Raw genomic sequence first — 20,679 nt, 5'->3', positions numbered from 1 at the left:
CAGGATTTTGATTGGAAGCTCACAGTCTATTAATCAGGCAACAGGTCAATTCTCATGCATTCTAGGCTATAGAGGGTTGTAGGCCTGGCCAGCTCCATCACGGGCACAACTCTCCCCACCATGGAGGGCATCTTCAAAAGGTGATGCCTCAAGAAGGCGGCATCCATCACTAAGGACCCTCACCGCCCAGGACATGCCCTCTTCTCGTTGCTGTATCAAGGAGGAGGGACAGGAGCCTGAAGACACCCACTCAGCATTTCAGGAGCAGCTTCTTCCCCTCTGCCGTCAGATTTCAGAATTGTCCATGAACCCACAAACACTACCACAGTATTTATTTTGCATTGAAACTTACAGTAATTTTCATTTCCTGAACAGGTCTGCTGCCACAAAAAGATGAATATTATAATGTATGTGTGTGTTTGATGGTGAGCATGGATCGGTTGGGCTGAAGAGCCTTTTTCCTTGCTTGATAACTCCATGTGTGTGTGTATTGTTATCGAGAGGAAGGTTATCATAATAGAAAATAGATTCATACATTTAAGGTAAGTACTCCAAAGCTGGTGTGGATGTTATGGACAAAATTTGAAATGCAACTGTTTGTAAAACAAAGAACTGTATTTGTCCAGGATCATTTTGTTCCAGACCTTTGGATTCTCAGAATCAGAAGAATCGGGTTTATTATCATTGGCATGTGACGTGACATTTGCTAACTTAGCAGCAGCGGTTCAATGCAATTCAATAGCCTATCCTGAGATTTGGCCAGTTGTCCCTGATCCCTCCCTGTTCTGGTCTCCCTTTGCATACACTCCTAGTTCTAGGAGGTTCACGAGAGTGATCCTAGGAATACAAGAGTATTATCTGAGGAACTTCTGATGTCTCTAGGTCTGTACTCCCTGGAGCTCAGAAGTTCGAGGGGGTTATCTCATTGAAACTCACTGAATACGGAAAGACTTGGATGGAATGGACATAGAGAGGATGTTTCCAAATGCATAAGAGTCTAGCAACTGAGGGCACTGCCTCAGAATAAAGGGATATTTTTTTTAAAACTGAGATGAAGAAGAATTTCTGCTAATCAGTGGTGAATCTACATAATTCATTCCCACAGAAGGCAGTGAAGACCAAATCATTGGGTTTTTTTAAAATGGAAGTTAATAGGTTGCTGATTAGTAAGGTTGTCAAAGGTTATGGGGAGAAAGCAGGAGAATGGAGTTGAGAAGGAATAATAAATCAGCCATGATTGAATGATGGAGCCGATGGGCCAAATGGCCTGATTGTATGCCTACATCTTATAGTCTCTCCTAGGAAACACAGGATCTTTGCAAAGGGAAGTTGGCCTTTAAGCATCTTTATGTTTGGATCAGCCACAGAATTCTTAAGGCCATAGTGTGTAAACCAGACAAATTCTGATGCTGTGTTAGAGAAGCAAGATGGGATTGTATTATTCAACCTCGTCTATCTAGGGGACAATGTGAAGTCACATGGAATGGGCAAAAACACAGGAAAATGAGACCAGGAATAGTTATAAAATCCAGAAATTTATTAAAAAATGTATATTCCTTGGAATACTGTCTATCATTCCCATCAGATGTGACCCCCCCACCCCCCACAGTGGTTTAGAGTATACACATCAATATTCCTTGACACAGGACATTTGACACAGTAAAATCCTTTACCAGTAGTCAATATCACGCATTTGACACAAACTGGGGCAGGGGTCCAAAAGCTGGGATGGACTTTGAGGAGGCTTGAAGGAAAGCTGGTGAAGTTTAGGGAGGGGTTTCTGGTGGTTGGGCAACAGGGTAGCTGAAAGGGTATTTGTCAACGTCAAAGTAATGGACATCTGTTCCTGGAGATGAAACACATTAGTAGAGGGGTGAAGAATGTAGCTAAGAAAGGGAAGGTTAAGGTCAGGGAAATGAGGGTGAAACCCTATTTGCTCACCATAAGCTGGTTTCCTCATGGACATTGTGCCCAAAAGATCTGATCAGGTCAACACTGTTTTGTAAGAAGGAAGTTGTATTCATGTAGCACCTTTCACATCTCAGGATATTCTTTGTTAGAGTTTTAAGGCCTCGGGGAATTTGATTTTGGTGATGTTGATTGTCAGATTAAATTAAGACATACTTGCACTGGTATTTTAATAGCTGTAGAATGTGCCTTTTATGACTGAGGTTCCATTTCTTTGCTGCATTTTAAATGATGTGACCATTCATGATTTAGACATATAATATGGAAAAGGAAAGATACCAGGAAGAACTTCTGTTTCACTCCAAAATACTGCTGTAAAATCTTCTGCAAGCACTTGAGAGAGCAGAGACAATCTTGCTTTAATGTTTCATCTGAAAGACACCATTGACAATGCCACACTTTCTCAGCACAGCAGGAAGCCATTGCACATTCCTACTGATCACATGACTTAGAGGTGAGGTAACAAACCAATGAGCTAGGTACAGAAACAGCCAATGATAAAGTGCTTCCATTACCTTAGGACCCTGTTCAGCCAATGAAATGACTTTTCATTGTGAGAAACATATTAGCCAATTAGTGTGCACTCCCTCAGACAAGAAGAATGAACAGTTAATTAGAATGTGAATATTATACTGGGTTAAATATCAGCTATAATTCCATTTAAAGACATAATTACATTGGTATAGTTTAGATCATAGGATATGCCTTTGCAAATTATTGTTCTGACACATTGATGCAGATTTATCAATGTGACCCATTCATTATTTCAACATTGACTATAATATACAAAAAGAATAATAACTGGTTCATATTGGATATCTACCGGTTTGGTTAGGAGAGAGGCATCAAAAATTCCAGGACTATCTAAGTGAGGTGAGAAACCTGGATCTTCGGATTCTCCTATACTCCTATACAGAATGGCTTTCTACAGGAGTGATCTTTATTGCTGAGTTATCTTTGAGATCTCAGCTTAATGCCAAATGGGTTACATTGGCCAGGCTGAGACAGCTGAGCATTTTGGAAACCCCGGCAAAATCAGAGCCTTCCCAATGTGTCTTCACCTGCAAGTTTGTCTGTGCCTTCAAACTCAATATGTGCTATGTTGTGTAATGTCCAGCAGGGCTACCTTGGGCCGAATGGCCGCCTTCTGTGTTGCATCATTCTAAATAAAGCGTAGAACCGACATCTCATTGCTGCTAAGTTTATGACCTCGTTTAGATACAGGTAGTCCTGTAAGAACCCAAAGTACTTTTTTACACCATGAAGTTGGTATAAATCACTGCTTTCTCCTTATTCCACCATCAGTTCCAAGCTAAACTCATTGCCTTCTCTGAGCTGATGGAAAGTCCTGGTGCGATGTGGATTCATTGCAAGTTAGGGATGACAAGAAGGGGCTTCCACTCGGAGAACGAAGGTGCACTTCTGTCAGCGAAGGTACCCATCCAACGCTCAGTGGGGACCTCCCGCAACCATCTCACCAAAGGAGATGCCACCAGTCCATCGCATCAATCCCGTTTCTTCTTCATGTCAAATGGAAATAATACAGGTGTGGAAAATATTGGACCAGTTCAGAAACTGCACAAAACTGACTACCTGGAAATGAAAGAAAGTAAATATGTCACATGGTGCAAACAAAATTTAAAAAAAGTTGCGAAGTAAATTTATTATCAAAGTATGTATAACAGACAGAACCCTGAGATTCATTTACTTGCAGGAACCCACAGGAAAATAAATAAATACAATCGAATCCATGTAAAACAAAGACAGATTCCCTGAAGATGAGCCTATATGCTCTGGAGTTAGCTGAGTTCTGAGGTGAGTGAAGCCATTCACACCGGTCCAGGAGCCCAATGACTGTAGGACAATAACTGTTCCTGAAACTGGTGATTCAAAAACTTGTGATTCTTTTCCTGCAAGTTTCCCGCCAATATTCCATGATCTCCACCTCATTTCCAGGAACCCTGCCCTCTCATTCTCAGTTACAACTCCGGCCTGACAAGTCTCTGAGATCACCACTGGCAGACATATCTTCAGTGTCCTGCCCTCTAAACTCTCTCCTGAAACCCAAGTCAGAGGGTCTGGTTAAACCAAAACTTAAAAGTTCAAAGTAAATTTATTATCAAAGTATCAAAGTTTCTGTCACCATATGCTACCTTGAGATTCATTTTCCTGTCAGCATCACAGTAGAACAAAGAAATACAATAGAATCAATGGAAAACTGCACACAAAGACTGACAAGCAACTGGGGTACAAATGAAGGCAAACTATGTAAATACAACAAAAATATAAATGAATAAATAAGTAAATATTATTGAGAACGTGAATTGTACAGTCCTTGAAAGTGAGTCCAAAAGTTGTAGAGTTGAGGTGGATGATGGATAACGTCATCGTTCCGTTCAATATGGTGCCAGCAGACAATGATTCCTCTGGTGACATATTCTAGATGCCATCCTCTTCAATTATTTCACTTTCTCTACAGCTTTTTCTTGCTCTTTTTGAGTGATTAATAAAGTGTGTTGGATCTCATTAGCTGGACTGAGTTCAAGAGCCACAGGGTAATATTGCAGCTGTATAAAACTCTGTTAGAGTTTCACTCCTTCTTTGGTGTGAAGGAGAATGAGAGATGACTTGATAGAAGATGATAAGAGATATTGATAGTGTGGATAGCCAGAGGCTTCTCCCCAGTTTAATATGAGGGACTGTAATTTTGAGGTAACTGGAGCAAAGTATAAAGGGGATGACAGAGGTAAGTGTTTTTTTTCAAGCACAGAGTGTGGTGGGTATGTGGAACACCTGGCCAGGGATGGCGGTCAAGGCAGATACATTCGGGATATTTAAGAGACTCTTAGATGAAAGCACATGGATGAAAGCAAAATGGAGGGGTATGTAGGAGGGAAGGGTTAGATTGATCTCAGAGTAGGTTAAAAGCAAGATACAACAATGTGGGCTGAAGGATCTGTACTGTGCTGTACTGTTCTATGTAGATATAGATAAAAGAAAAATGGACTGCTATGTGGGAGGGAAGGTTCATTTGTAGTGTATTAAAGATTGTGAGCCAAAGGGCTTGTTCTATACTGTACTGATCTACGATGCATGTTCTATATATTTCAGGATGGATCAGGACAACTGTCTCAAGTGTACAGTTCTAGTGTACAGAATAAATCATAAGGATCAAATATATCAATTAGAATGTCTGAGAAATAGGCACCCTGCCAACAAATATTCTCTGCAGTATTTCACATCTGATAGTAATGATATTCGATCTCCCTTTCCTTTGGAATTAGCTTGCCTGATAATTCAATCACAGTATGGGTTTATGGAGAAGCAGTTAGTACTTAGGAAAACTTGACCTGCGACAATTTTTATTCACGCACCTTAAAAGCATCCTATCTGGATGCATCACAGCTTGTTGTGGCAACAGCTCTGCTTGAGACTGCAAGAAGCTGCAGAGGTTTGTGGACGCAGCTCAGGACATTATGGAAACCAGCCTCCTCTCCAAGGACTCTATACTTATCGCTGCCTTGGTAAAGCAGCTAGTACCATCAAAGACCCTGCTTACCCCAGGCATGCTCTCTTACCCCCTCTCAAGGGACAGATGATGCAAAAGCCTGAAAGCACATAACACCAGGCTTAAAACAGCTTCAATCCCGCTGTTAAAAGACTATTGAACAGACCCATAATATGATAAAATGGTCTCTTGACCTGAAAATCTATCTTGTTATAGTCTTGGACCTTATTGCCTACCTGCACTGCATTTTTTATGTAACTGTAAAACTTTATTTTGAACTTCATAAGACTATAAAACATAGAAACCAAATTAGGCCATTCAGCCCATCAAGTCAGCTCTGTCACTCGATCACAACTGATTTATTTTCCTTCTCAACTCCATTTGCCTGCCGTCTCCTAATAACCATTTCAACGCTGACTATTAACCCACGCTTTAAATATACCCAATGACTTGGCCTCCACAGCCATCTGTGACAATGGATACCACAGATTCACCATAATCTAGCTAAAGAAATTCCTCATCTCTGTTCCAAAGGGATGACATTCTATTCTGAGGTTTTCCACTCTGGTCCTAGACTCTCTCACTATTTGAAATATCCTCCCATGGCCACTCTATCCAAACCCTTCAATATTCGGTATGTTTCAATGAAATATCCTCTTCATTCTTCTAAGCTCCAGTGAGAACAGATCCAGTGCTATCAAAAGCTCCTCATTTGTTAACCCTTTCATTCCTGGGATCATTCTTGTAAATCTCCTCTGGAACCTCTCCAACACCAACACATCCTTTCTTAGATAAGGGGCCTTATCCGGCTCACAAAATTCCTATTGCCACCTGAACAATGCTTTAAAAAGCCTCTGCATTATATCCCTGCTTTCATACTCTAGTCCTTTCAAGATAATTGTTAACATTGCTTCTGTCTTCTTTAACCTTCACTCTTATTGTTTACCTTTTAATACCTCAATGCATTATTGTAATGAATTGATCTATTTGTATGTTACCCAAAATATGTTTTCATTTGTACCTCAAGCAAACTGTTTTTCAATAGCATCAGTTGTACTGGTTTGTGTTCAAAAAGCAGTGATTTCTTTGGTGGGAAATAAGCAATAAGATATTTCAGAACTATTTTGCTCAATGTGGTTTCAAGCATTCAGACTTGGAAATGCCAAGAACAGCCAGGAGTGAAAATGAAACAATTTCACTACTTTAACAAGTTAAAAATTATGAAGAATTTGAAGGTATCGACAATAATCTTGAATATTAAACTTTGGTCCCACCGAACACTCAGCTCTCACTTGTGTGGCTCCAAGTAGCTGTTTGCATGTGACAGTGACCATACCCTGGTACACTGCTTTGACAGGTGGGCTAAACTTTGTGAGGGTAGCCTGAGTCTCATACCCATGCGAAGCCACTTTCAAGGAATTATGGGTCTGTATACCCCGGTACCTTTGTTCTACTGCTCCTAGTTTTAAGCAACTCCCTGAATTTCTAAACAAATCCCTGAGAAGATTTATAACTGGAGGATCAAGTCATTCCTCAGAGCTGTGGAGGCACTCGGCATAGGCAGAGGTTAACTGCGTCCATGACAACCCGGAAGCAGTTAGAAGCACAAATGCAAGAGATTCTGCCGATGCTGGAAGTGTTGAGCAACATGCACAAAATGCTGGAGGAAATGCAGGTGGCAGCACATATGGAAGGAAATAATGGTTGATATTTCAGGCCCAGGCTCTTCACCAGGGCTGGCGTTTTGTGTGTGTTGCTTCCATTTTCCTGCACTATCCCCATACCTGTTGCCTCTCGTGATATCCAGAACTTTATCGATGTCTGTCTCAAATGAACGTGGACTGAATGCCCACAGCACTCTGATATACAGAATTCTGTACATTTAACATCCTCACCGCCAAAGTGCTGAATGGCAAACCCTTCTTTCAAAGACTGGGAACCGTTAACACTCCAGGCTGTTGGATACTAGTTCAGTGTCCACTCTGCTCCATCATGAATACCCTCAGCTGTGGGATTGCTCCCTCAGGCAGCAGAGATCATTTTGGGGAAATGGGACAAAGACAGTGGAAACAATTAGAGACTTAAAGAAGGCTCAGAAGACAGGAATCAAAAATATCCTTCCTTTACGTTACAAGTTACATGTGAGACAAACGAAAATAAACACATTTATTGAAGAAATTACCTACCACATTATCAGCTGGTAACTTTATGTACAAGAATCTTGATTTTCAGCGATGAATTGGACATCTTGCTCTGTCTCCAACCTGTGGAACATTAATTAATATTAACAGGGTTGCACAGTGGCTAATGGAATCTTATTACAGCGCCAGTGACCAAGGCTCAATTCTGCCACTGTAAGGAGTTTGGATGTTTTTCATGCATGGGTTTCCTCCAAGAGCTCTGGTTTCCTCCCACAATCCAAAAATGTCAGTAGCTTGATTGGTCACATGGGTGTAATTGGGTGGTGCTGGCTCATTGGGCCAGAAGAGCCTTTTATCATGTTGAATCTCTAAGTGAAAAAAAAATCGCTCCAGTAATCTAGATAGTTTGCAATATTAATGTATTACAATTGGTGAACCTCAGATTTAAGGCTAAATTAGAACATAGAATATAGAACACTATAGCACAGTACAGACCTTTCAGACCCCATTGTTGTGCCAACCCTTTAGCCCCAAGATCCTTCTGTTGGTCCACACTCCTCCGAATCCTGCAATTAATTTTCTATTCTGCTTTCAAGCTCACCTTTCCAAAGTGAATCATTCCACTCTTTTCCAAACTTAACTCCATTTGCTAATTCTCAGCCCAACTCTGCATCCTATCAATGTGTCGCTATGACCCTTGACAGATTTCTACGCTGTCCACAATGTCACCAACCTTCACGTCCCCTGTGAACTTACTAACCCACCCTTTCACTTCCTCTCATTCAAGTAGCGTATAAAGATCACAAAGAGCAGGAGTGCCAGGACAGATCCCGGTCACTGGCCTCCATGAAAAATACAGTATGTTCTAACTAAAATCACCTTCCACCTTCTGTGGGGAAACCAGTTCTGAATCCATGTGGCACAACTGGTAACATGGAACTTACAGGAGACAGGGGAATTAATATTTCAGGTCAAAATCCTCCATCATTCAAGCCTGACACATTAACTCTATTTTTCTCTCCATAGATGCTGCCTGACTTGCTAGTAAAGTATTTCTACTGTTGTCTGTTGGCATTTTATGTTTCAAGTGGCTGTAGTTTTGTACATGTACGTTATGTGGTACCCGATGGACAGTAAGGTTTATACCACATGCACTCTGAGCAGTTCTGGGAGGCATGCAGCAGGAAGGATGTGGGAAAAGTGTAGATGCTTCGATGGCAAAAGTTCAATAAGGGGAGTAGGCATAACCCTGGGTATTAGAGACCAGTAAGTCTTACTTCAGTAGGGGGCATATATTGGAGAGGATTCTTTGAGACAGGATCAAGCTGCATCCATAGAGGGGGATAAACAGTTGATGTTTCGGACTGAGACCCTTCATCAGGACTGTTTATTCATTCCTATAGATGCTGCTTGACCTGCTGCGTTCCTGCAGCACTGTGTGTGTGTGTTGCTCTGGATGTCCAGCGACTGCTTGTGTAAACTCTTGTGTTTACCTTGCTGCTTCATGCTCGTTGTCCGTTGGGTTACGTCTACTGTTTCGCTTTCTCTGTGGAGAGAGGCACACAAAGGGTTAACGGGTTAAGATTGAGCCTCCAGTCCATAAGAATGTTGCTCGTAATTGCAGGCTATAAGACCATGAAACATACAGTGTGAGCAGAATCAGGCCATTCAGCCCATCAAGTCTGTTCTGCCATTACATCAATAACCCTCTCAATTCAGTTCTTCTGTCTTCTCCCTGGAACCATTGACACCCTTACTAACCAAGAAGCTATCAAGCTCTGCTTTAAATATACCCAGTGACATGGCCTCCACAGGCACCAGTGACCTACCTTCTGTGTCTGGATGATGAGGCACGTGAGAATCACAGTGATCGTCGCAGTGCAAGCAACGGTGGTCAGAATCATAGGAAAATGGTCCATTAATGTGGCACAGTTGATACAACCTCCCTTGATATGATTGAGATCGCTTAGTGGCTGATCTGTAAGGAAAGCAATATTTCTCTGTCAACACATTGCAGTGATACATGGATTCACGTGCATTAAAGTGAAGGGTGATTCCCTCTGGTGAAGTCTGAAGAAGTGCTGGGGGTTTACTGTTCTGGGAGATGGGTGGCCTGTAGCTCCCAAAGTGGCCACCAAGTGTAAATCACCATAGACTGAGGTCTGTTTTCTTGCAGGCTTTCACAGCAGACAGAAAGAAACACAACGGAATCAATGAGAAGCTACGCACTGAGAAAGACGGACAAACAAGTGATATGCAAAGGCAACAGATTGTGCAAATACAAAAACTAACTAATAATACATAAATAGTATCGAGAACATGAATTGTAGAGTTCTTGAAAGTGAGCCCATAGGTTGTGGAATCAGTTCAGTGTTGGGGTGAGTGAAGTTATCCACGCAGGTTTAGGTGTCTGATGCTTTAGGGGAGAGGTGATCTACAAGAGATCTTCAAGCTCACGTTGGCATTCACAAGGGTGGCACGTGAAAAGGACTGAGATCAGAGCTACGATATGAAAACGTCACAGATAAATCCCACTGAAGATTCAGGAGAAATTGTCCAGCATGGTAGCAGAGCGGATTGCGTAACGCTAATACAGTGGTAGCAACCCAAGTTTGGTTCTGCCACCATCTGTAAGGAGTTTACACATTCTCCCCATGACTCTGAGTGCTTCAATTTCCTCTACAGTCCAAGGGTGTACAGATTGGTAGGTTAACTGGTCACCTGCTGTAACTGTGTGATGTCTCATTGGGCCAGAAGGGCCTGTTACCATGCTGTATCTCTAACTAAAATAAAAACAAAGAAGCGATTTTACCAGATAATTGCTGTAACTTGGGACTTGTTCCCACCAGGGTGTAGCTGAGATGATCTGAGTGAAAAAGATGAGGAACTGTGGAAGGGGCACCTGGAATTTGAGAATGTTCATGGCATTTTTTTTGAGTTAAGTGGCCTGATTCTGAGTTGTAAATAATTACAATGGTAGGCTTTATAGTCCAATGGGAAGGCCAGTTTGGTCCATTCCACCTCTGTCTGCAAGGAGTTTGTACGCTCTTCCCATGACGATGTGGGTTTCCTCCGGTGCTCTGGCTTCCTCCCATAGTCCAAGGATGCATGGTTGGGTTCTGTAAGTTGTGGGCATGCTCTGTCGGCTCAGGAAGCACGGTGACATTTGCGGGCTGCCTCAAGCACACCTCGAGCTCTGTGGGTCACTGACACAAAATGACACTGTATGTTCTGACATACAAGTGACAAAGAAAGCTAATCTTTCGTAACTTTATCTTTCTCCTGCCACTCTAACTCCCCTGGCATTGATTTTAGTTACTGAATTCCTCACAAGTCCGTGCAGACTCGTTGGGCTGTAAGGACCTCTTACCGTGCTGTAAGGACCTGTTACCATGTTGTAAGGATCAGTTACCATGCTGTAAGGACCTGTTACCATGCTGTAAGGACCCGTTACCGTGTTGTAAGGACCCATTACCGTGTTGTAAGTATCAGTTACCATGCTGTAAGTACCTGTTACCGTGTTGTAAGGACCCGTTACCGTGTTGTAAGGATCAGTTACTGTGCTGTAAGGACCTGTTACCGTGTTGAAAGAGCCTGATGCAGCAGAGTTCATGGCACCATGGGTGGCTCTGCGGCAAAGGAGGGAAGGGAAAGGAGTAGGAGAGCTATAGTGATAGGGGATTCGATTGTAAGGGGAATAGATAGGCATTTCTGTGGCCACAAACGAGACTCCAGGATGGTATGTTGCCTCCCTGGTGCAAGGGTCAAGGATGTCTCTGAGCGGCTGCAGGACATTCTGGAGTGGGAGGGTGAACAGCCAGTGGTTGTGGTACACATAGGTACCAACCATATAGGTAAAAAACGGGATGAGGTCCTACAAGGTGAATTTAGGGAGTTAGGAGATAAACTAAAAAGTAGGACCACAAAGGTAATAATCTCCGGATTACCACCAGTGCTACGTGCTAGTCAGAGTAGAAATAGGAGGATATTTCAGATGAATACGTGGCTTGAAAAACGGTGCAAGGGGGAGGGATTCAAATTTCTGGGTCATTGGAACCAGTTCTGGGGGAGGTGGGACCGGTATAAACAGAACAGTCTGCACCTGGGCTGGACTGGAACCAATGTCCTAGGGGGAGCGTTTGTTACTGTTGTTCAGGAGGCTTTAAACTAATGTGGCAGGGGGATGGGGACAAGTGCAGAGAGACAGAGGGGTGTAAAATGAGGGTAGAAGCAAAAAGCAGTAAGGTGAAAAGTAAAAGTGTCAGGCAGACAAATCCAGGGCAAAAATCAAAAAGGACCACTCTTCAACATAATTGTATAAGGGCTAAGAGTGTTGTAAAAACAAGCCTGACAGCTTTGTGTGTCAATGCAAGGAGCATTCGTAACAAGGTGGATGAATTGAATGTGCAGATAGTTATGAATGAATATGATACAGTTGGGATCACAGAGACATGACTCCAGGGTGACCAAGGATGGGAGCTCAACATCCAGGAATATTCAATATTCAGGAGGGATAGACAGAAAAGAAAAGGAGGTGGGGTAGCATTGCTGGTTAGAGAGGAGATTAACACAATAGAAAGGAAGGACATTAGCCTGGAGGATGTGGAATCAATATGGGTAGAGCTGCATAACACTAAGGGGCAGAAAATGCTGGTAGGAGTTGTGTACAGGTCACCTAACAGAGGTAGTGAGGTTGGGGATGGCATTAAACAGGAAATTACAATGCGTGCAATAAAGGAACAGTAGTTATAATGGGTGACTTCAATCTACATATAGATTGGGTGAACCAAATTGGTAAGGGTGCTGAGGAAGAGGATTTCTTGGAATGTATGTGGGATGGTTTTCTGAACCAACATGTCGAGGAACCAACTAGAGAGCAGGCCATTCTAGACTGTGGATAAATGTGAGGTTATCCACTTTGGTTGCAAGAACAGGAAAACAGATTATTATCTGAATGGTGGCCGATTAGGAAAAGGGGAGGTGCAACGAGACCTGGGTGTCATTGTACACCAGTCATTGAAGGTGGGCATGCAGGTACAGCAGGCTGTGAAAAAGGCAAATGGTATGTTGGCATTCATAGCAAGATGATTCGAGTACAGGAGCAGGGAGGTTCTACTGCAGTTGTACAAGGCCTTGGTGAGACTGCAGCTGGAGTATTGTGTGCAGTTTTGGTCCCCTAATCTGAGGAAAGACATTCTTGCCATAGACAGAGTACAAAGAAGGTTCACCAGATTGATTCCTGGACTGGATGGACTTTCATATGAAGAAGGACTGTATCGACTAGGCTTATACTCGCTGGAATTTAGAAGATTGAGGGGGGATCTTATTGAAACATATAAAATTCTAAAGGGATTGGATAGGCTAGATGCAGGAAGATTGTTTCCGATGTTGGGGGAGTCCAGAACGAGGGGTCACAGTTTAAGGATAAAGGGGAAGTCTTTTAGGACCGAGATGAGGAAAAACTTCTTCACACAGAGAGTGGTGAACCTGTGGAATTCTCTGCCACAGGAAACAGTTGAGGCTGGTTCATTGGCTATATTTAAGAGGGAGTTTGATTTGGTCCTTGGGGCTAAAGGGATCAGGGGGTATGGAGAGAAAGCAGGTACAGGGTTCTGAGTTAGATGATCAGCCATGATCATACTGAATGGCGGTGCAGACTTGAAGGGCCGAATGGCCTACTCCTGCACCTATTTTCTATGTTTCTATGTACCAACGCAATTAACTTCAATCACACAACTCTGAACTGATTCTACAATTTACAGACACTCTCAGGTACCCTTTACATCTCATGTTCTCACTTTTGTGTTACTTGCACAGTTTGTCTTCTTTTGCACGAGTTATTGTCAGTTTTTGTTTGAGTCTACTTTGCACTTTTCCGGATTGAACCATATCTGCCTCTCTGCCGTTGATTGGCCAGATATTCCATCGTGAGCGAGCACGAAGTCTGACAGAGGTCCACCCACTCTGCCGGGCGTTAATCTTCCACGCCTGAAGTACCGACTCTTGGACTTTGCCTTGCAGAAGAGTTCCCTTTCCTCTTGCCACTCAGGCAGGCTGGGATCTGATCCAAGTTTTACTAAACTCAAAGGAGTTGCTGAATGCAAAGTGTTGTGATGTGGTCAGAATGGGCTAAACTAATAATTTTAAGGTGGAATGGAGGACAGCATTTCAGACTGCCTGTTCCCACTGGGAGCTTCATCCTTACGTCTGAAACTGAAGAAGGAAGTATTCTGCCTGTAATTCCTTTAACTGTTACCACTCTAATATTGACCTTATTGAGTGTTGTAAAAACAAGCCTGAAGGCTTTGTGTGTCAATGCAAGGAGCATTCGTAACAAGGTGGATGAATTGAATGTGCAGATAGTTATTAATGAATATTGTATTGTTGGGATCACAGAGACATGGCTCCAGAGTAACCAAGGATGGGAGCTCAACATCCAGGGATATTCAATATTCAGGAGGGATAGACAGAAAAGAAAAGGAGGTGGGGTAGCATTGCTGGTTAGAGAGGAGATTAACGTAATAGAAAGGAAGGATATTAGCCTGGAGGATGTGGAATCGATATGGGTAGAGCTGCATAACACTAAGGGGCAGAAAACGCTGTTGGGAGTTGTGTACAGGCCACCTAACAGTAGTAGGGAGGTTGGGGATGGCATTAAACAGGAAATTAGAAATGCGTGCAATAAATGAACAGTAGTTTTAATCAGTGTCTTCAATCTACATATAGATTGGGTGAACCAAATTGGTAAGGGTGCTGAGGAAGAGGATTTTTGGAATGTATGCGGGATGGTTTTCTGAACCAACATGTCGAGGAACCAACTAGAGAGCAGGCCATTCTAGACTGGGTATTGAGCAATGAGGAAGGGTTAGTTAGCAATCTTGTCGTGCGAGGCCCCTTAGGTAAGATTGACTATAATATGGTGGAATTCTTCATTAAGATGGAGAGTGACATAGTTAATTCAGAAGCAAAGGTTCTGAACTTAAAGAAGGGTAACTTTGAAGGTATGAGACGTGAATTAGCTAAGATATTTGGGCAAATGATACTTAAAGGTTTGATGGTGGATATGCAATGGCAAGCATTTAAAGATCGCATGGATGGACTACAACAATTGTTCATCCCAGTTTGGCAAAAGAATAAACCAGGGAAGGTAGTGCACCCGTGGCTGACAAGGGAAATTAGGGATAGTATCAAGTCCAAAGAAGAAACATATAAATTAGCCAAAAAAAGCGGCACACCTGAGGACTGGGAGAAATTCAGAGACCAGCAGAGGAGGACAAAGGGCTTAATTAGGAAAGGGAAAAAAGATTATGAGAGAAAACTGGCAGCGAACATAAAAACTCATTGTAAAAGCTTTTATAGATACGTGAAAAGAAAAAGATTGGTCAAGACAAATGTAGGTTCCTTACAGTCAGAAACAGGTGAATTGATCATGGGGAAAAAGGACATGGCAGACCAATTGAATAACTACTTTGGTTCTGTCTTCACTAAGGAGGACCTAAATAATCTCCCGGAAAAAATTAAGGGACCGAGGGTCTAGTGAGATGGAGGAACTGAGGGAAATACATGTCAGTAGGGAAGTGGTGTTAGGTAAACTGAAGGGATTAAAGGCAGATAAATCCCCAAGGCCAGATGGTCTGCATCCCAGAGTGCTTAAGGAAGTAGCCCAAGAAATAGCGGATGCATTAGTGATAATTTTTCAAAACTCCTTAGATTCTGGATTAGTTCCTGAGGATTGGAAGGTGGCTAATGTAACCCCACTTTTTAAAAAAGGAGGGAGAGGAAAACCGGGGAATTATAGACTGGTTAGCCTGACATTGGTGGTGGGGAAAATGCTAGAGTCAGTTATCAAAGATGAGATAACATCACATTTTGAAAGAGGTGAAATCATTGGACAAAGTCAGCATGGATTTGTGAAAGGAAAATCATGTCTGATGAATCTTATCAAATTTTCTGAGAATGTAACTAGTGTATATAGTGTAATATGTGGTATATTTGGATTTTCAAAAGGCTTTTGACAAGGTCCTACACAGGAGATTAGTGTGCAATCTTAAAGCCCATGGTATTGGGTGTATGGTATCGATGTGGATAGAGAACTGGTTGGCAGACAGGAAGCAAAGAATGGGAGTAAATGGGACCTTTTCAGTATGGCAGGCAGTGACTAGTGGGGTACCGCAAGGCTCAGTGCTGTTTACAATATATATTAATGATTTAGACGAGGGAATTAAATGCAGCATCTCCAAGTTTGCAGATGACACGAAGCTGGGCGGCAGTGTTAGCTGTGAGGAGGATGCTAAAAGGACGCAGGGTGACTTGGATAGGTTAGGTGAGTGGGCAAATTCATGGCAGATGCAATTTAATGTGGATAAATGTGAGGTTATCCACTTTGGTTGCAAGAACAGGAAAACAGATTATTATCTGAACAGTGGCCCATTAGGAAAAGGGGAGGTGCAAAGAGACCTGGGTGTCATTGTACACCAGTCATTGAAAGTGGGCATGCAGGTACAGCAGGTGGTGAAAAAGGCAAATGGTATGTTGGCATTCATAGCAAGAGTATTCGAGTACAGGAGCAGGGAGATTCTACTACAGTTGTACAAGGCCTTGGTGAGACCGCACCTAGAGTATTGTGTGCAGTTTTGGCCCCCTAATCTGAGGAAAGACATTCTTGCAATAGAGGGAGTACAAAGAAGGTTCACCAGATTGATTCCTGGGATGGCAGGACTTTCATATGAAGAAAGACTGGATCGACTAGGCTTATACTCACTGGAATTTAGAAGATTGAGGGGTGATCTTATTGAAACATATAAAATTCTAAAGGGATTGGATAGGCTAGATGCAGGAAGATTGTTTCCGATGTTGGGGGAGTCCAGAACGAGGGGTCACAGTTTAAGGATAAAGGGGAAGTCTTTTAGGACCGAGATGAGGAAAAACTTCTTCACACAGAGAGTGGTGAACCTGTGGAATTCTCTGCCACAGGAAACAGTTGAGGCTGGTTCATTGGCTATATTTAAGAGGGAGTTTGATTTGGTCCTTGGGGCTAAAGGGATCAGGGGGTATGGAGAGAAAGCAGGTACAGGGTTCTGAGTTAGATGATCAGCCATGATCATACTGAATGGCGGTGCAGACTTGAAGGGCCGAATGGCCTACTCCTGCACCTATTTTCTATGTTTCTATGTACCAACGCAATTAACTTCAATCACACAACTCTGAACTGATTCTACAATTTACAGACACTCTCAGGTACCCTTTACATCTCATGTTCTCACTTTTGTGTTACTTGCACAGTTTGTCTTCTTTTGCACGAGTTATTGTCAGTTTTTGTTTGAGTCTACTTTGCACTTTTCCGGATTGAACCATATCTGCCTCTCTGCCGTTGATTGGCCAGATATTCCATCGTGAGCGAGCACGAAGTCTGACAGAGGTCCACCCACTCTGCCGGGCGTTAATCTTCCACGCCTGAAGTACCGACTCTTGGACTTTGCCTTGCAGAAGAGTTCCCTTTCCTCTTGCCACTCAGGCAGGCTGGGATCTGATCCAAGTTTTACTAAACTCAAAGGAGTTGCTGAATGCAAAGTGTTGTGATGTGGTCAGAATGGGCTAAACTAATAATTTTAAGGTGGAATGGAGGACAGCATTTCAGACTGCCTGTTCCCACTGGGAGCTTCATCCTTACGTCTGAAACTGAAGAAGGAAGTATTCTGCCTGTAATTCCTTTAACTGTTACCACTCTAATATTGACCTTATTGAGTGTTGTAAAAACAAGCCTGAAGGCTTTGTGTGTCAATGCGAGGAGCATTCGTAACAAGGTGGATGAATTGAATGTGCAGTTAGTTATTAATGAATATTGTATTGTTGGGATCACAGAGACATGGCTCCAGGGATGGGAGCTCAACATCCAGGGATATTCAATATTCAGGAGGGATAGACAGGAAAGAAAAGGAGGTGGGGTAGCATTGCTGGTTAGAGAGGAGATTAATGTAAAAGAAAGGAAGGACATTAGCCTGGAGGATGTGGAATCGATATGGGTAGAGCTGCATAACACTAAGAGGCAGAAAACACTGGTGGGAGTTGTGTACAGGCCACCTAACAGTAGTAGGGAGGTTGGGGATGGCATTAAACAGGAAATTAGAAATGCGTGCAATAAAGGAACAGTAGTTATAATGGGTGACATCAATCTACATATAGATTGGGTGAACCAAATTGGTAAGGGTGCTGAGGAAGAGGATTTCTTGGAATGTATGCGGGATGGTTTTCTGAACCAACATGTCGAGGAACCAACTAGAGAGCAGGCCATTCTAGACTGGGTATTGAGCAATGAGGAAGGGTTAGTTAGCAATCTTGTCGTGCGAGGCCACTTGGGTAAGAGTGAATATAATATGGTGGAATTCTTCATTAAGATGGAGAGTGACATAGTTAATTCAGAAGCAAAGGTTCTGAACTTAAAGAAGGGTAACTTTGAAGGTATGAGACGTGAATTAGCTAAGATATTTGGGCAAATGATACTTAAAGGATTGATGGTGGATATGGCAAGCATTTAAAGATCGCATGGATGGACTACAACAATTGTTCATCCCAGTTTGGCAAAAGAATAAACCAGGGAAGGTAGTGCACCCGTGGCTGACAAGGGAAATTAGGGATAGTATCAAGTCCAAAGAAGAAACATATAAATTAGCCAAAAAAAGCGGCACACTTGAGGACTGGGAGAAATTCAGAGACCAGCAGAGGAGGACAAAGGGCTTAATTAGGAAAGGGAAAAAAAGATTATGAGAGAAAGCTAGCAGGGAACATAAAAACTGACTGTAAAACCTTTCATAGATACGTGAAAAGAAAAAGATTGGTCAAGACAAATGTGGGTTCCTTACAGTCAGAAACAGGTGAATTGATCATGGGGAAAAAGGACATGGCAGACCAATTGAATAACTACTTTGGTTCTGTCTTCACTAAGGAGGACCTAAATAATCTCCCGGAAAAAATTAAGGGACCGAGGGTCTAGTGAGATGGAGGAACTGAGGGAAATACATGTCAGTAGGGAAGTGGTGTTAGGTAAACTGAAGGGATTAAAGGCAGATAAATCCCCAAGGCCAGATGGTCTGCATCCCAGAGTGCTTAAGGAAGTAGCCCAAGAAATAGCAGATGCATTAGTGATAATTTTTCAAAACTCCTTAGATTCTGGATTAGTTCCTGAGGATTGGAAGGTGGCTAATGTAACCCCACTTTTTAAAAAAGGAGGGAGAGAAAAACCGGGGAATTATAGACTGGTTAGCCTGACATTGGTGGTGGGGAAAATGCTAGAGTCAGTTATCAAAGATGAGATAACATCACATTTTGAAAGAGGTGAAATCATTGGACAAAGTCAGCATGGATTTGTGAAAGGAAAATCATGTCTGATGAATCTTATCAAATTTTCTGAGGATGTAACTAGTGTATATAGTGTAATATGTGGTATATTTGGATTTTCAAAAGGCTTTTGACAAGGTCCTACACAGGAGATTAGTGTGCAATCTTAAAGCCCACGGTATTGGGGGTATGGTATCGATGTGGATAGAGAACTGGTTGGCAGACAGGAAGCAAAGAATGGGAGTAAATGGGACCTTTTCAGTATGGCAGGCAGTGACTAGTGGGGTACCGCAAGGCTCAGTGCTGTTTACAATATATATTAATGATTTAGACGAGGGAATTAAATGCAGCATCTCCAAGTTTGCGGATGACACGAAGCTGGGCGGCAGTGTTAGCTGTGAGGAGGATGCTAAAAGGACGCAGGGTGACTTGGATAGGTTAGGTGAGTGGGCAAATTCATGGCAGATGCAATTTAATGTGGATAAATGTGAGGTTATCCACTTTGGTTGCAAGAACAGGAAAACAGATTATTATCTGAATGGTGGCCGATTAGGAAAAGGGGAGGTGCAATGAGACCTGGGTGTCATTGTACACCAGTCATTGAAGGTGGGCATGCAGGTACAGCAGGCGGTGAAAAAGGCAAATGGTATGTTGGCATTCATAGCAAGAGGATTTGAGTACAGGAGCAGGGAGGTTCTACTGCAGTTGTACAAGGCCTTGGTGAGACCGCACCTAGAGTATTGTGTGCAGTTTTGGTCCCCTAATCTGAGGAAAGACATTCTTGCCATAGACAGAGTACAAAGAAGGTTCACCAGATTGATTCCTGGGATGGCAGGACTTTCATATGAAGAAAGACTGGATCGTCTAGGCTTATACTCACTGGAATTTAGAAGATTGAGGGGAGATCTTATTGAAACGTATAAAATTCTAAAGGGATTGGGCAGGCTAGATGCAAGAAGATTGTTTCCGATGTTGGGGAAGTCCAGAACGAGGGGTCACAGTTTAAGGATAAAGGGGAAGCCTTTTAGGACCGAGATGAGGAAAAACTTCTTCACACAGAGAGTGGTGAATCTGTGGAATTCTCTGCCACAGGAAACAGTTGATGCCGGTTCATTGGCTATATTTAAGAGGAAGTTAGATATGGCCCTTGTGGCTCAAGGGATCGGGGTTATGGAGAGAAAGCAGGTACAGGGTTCATGATCACACGGAAAGGCAGTGCAGGCTCGAAAGGCTTAATGGCCTACTCCTGCACCTATTTTCTATGTTTCTATGACCTATTTTAATGGCATTTGTTGGCAGTTGGAATGAGGGATCAGAAAGTTCTTGGCAGAAGTATAATTCTAATCTGTACTCTTTTATATTCTGTGGCCACCTTATCAGGTACACCTGTGGTTTGAGTATCGCCAAAACTGTTGATCTCCTGGAGTTGTCACGTACAATTATCACCTACAGGTCTCCTGGAATTGTCCTCTAGAATTTAAAGAGAATGGTGCGAAAAAACCCCTCAAAACATCCAGTGAGTGGCAGCTCTGTGGGTGATAATACCTTGTTAATGAGAGAGGTCAGAGGAGAATTCCCAGATTGGTGGAAGCTGACAGGAAGCTGAGAGTAACTCAAATAACCATGTGTTACCTGGGCTGATAATTCTGGTCACTGAATTATAGGAAAGGTGTCAACAAAATAGAGAGAGTACAGAGGAGATTTACTAGAATGTTACCTGGGTTTCAT

At 42.6% G+C, this 20,679-nt stretch overlaps 1 protein-coding gene across 3 annotated transcripts in view; it reads right to left on the bottom strand.

Annotated features, from left to right (window-relative positions):
* Positions 1 to 596: 596 nt before the first annotated feature.
* The window catches only part of kitlga (kit ligand a), a 142,221-nt gene continuing 122,138 nt past the window's right edge, over positions 597 to 20,679 (bottom strand). For all 3 annotated transcript variants that reach the window (XM_059977650.1, XM_059977653.1, XM_059977651.1), the window contains 4 exons: positions 9,447 to 9,595; positions 9,111 to 9,163; positions 7,663 to 7,740; positions 597 to 3,561 (listed from right to left, as the gene is read on the bottom strand). In XM_059977650.1, the coding sequence (XP_059833633.1) occupies positions 7,683 to 7,740; positions 9,111 to 9,163; positions 9,447 to 9,595 (260 nt within the window). In that variant the 3' untranslated portion in view covers positions 597 to 3,561; positions 7,663 to 7,682. The remainder of the gene's footprint in view (positions 3,562 to 7,662; positions 7,741 to 9,110; positions 9,164 to 9,446; positions 9,596 to 20,679) is intronic.

The sequence above is a fragment of the Hypanus sabinus genome, chromosome 8 (genome assembly GCF_030144855.1).
Source record: "Hypanus sabinus isolate sHypSab1 chromosome 8, sHypSab1.hap1, whole genome shotgun sequence".
Classification (NCBI taxonomy): Eukaryota; Metazoa; Chordata; class Chondrichthyes; order Myliobatiformes; family Dasyatidae; genus Hypanus; species Hypanus sabinus.
Note: the sequence above shows the minus strand (reverse complement) of the source record. Positions and strands in the feature narration are given on the sequence as shown.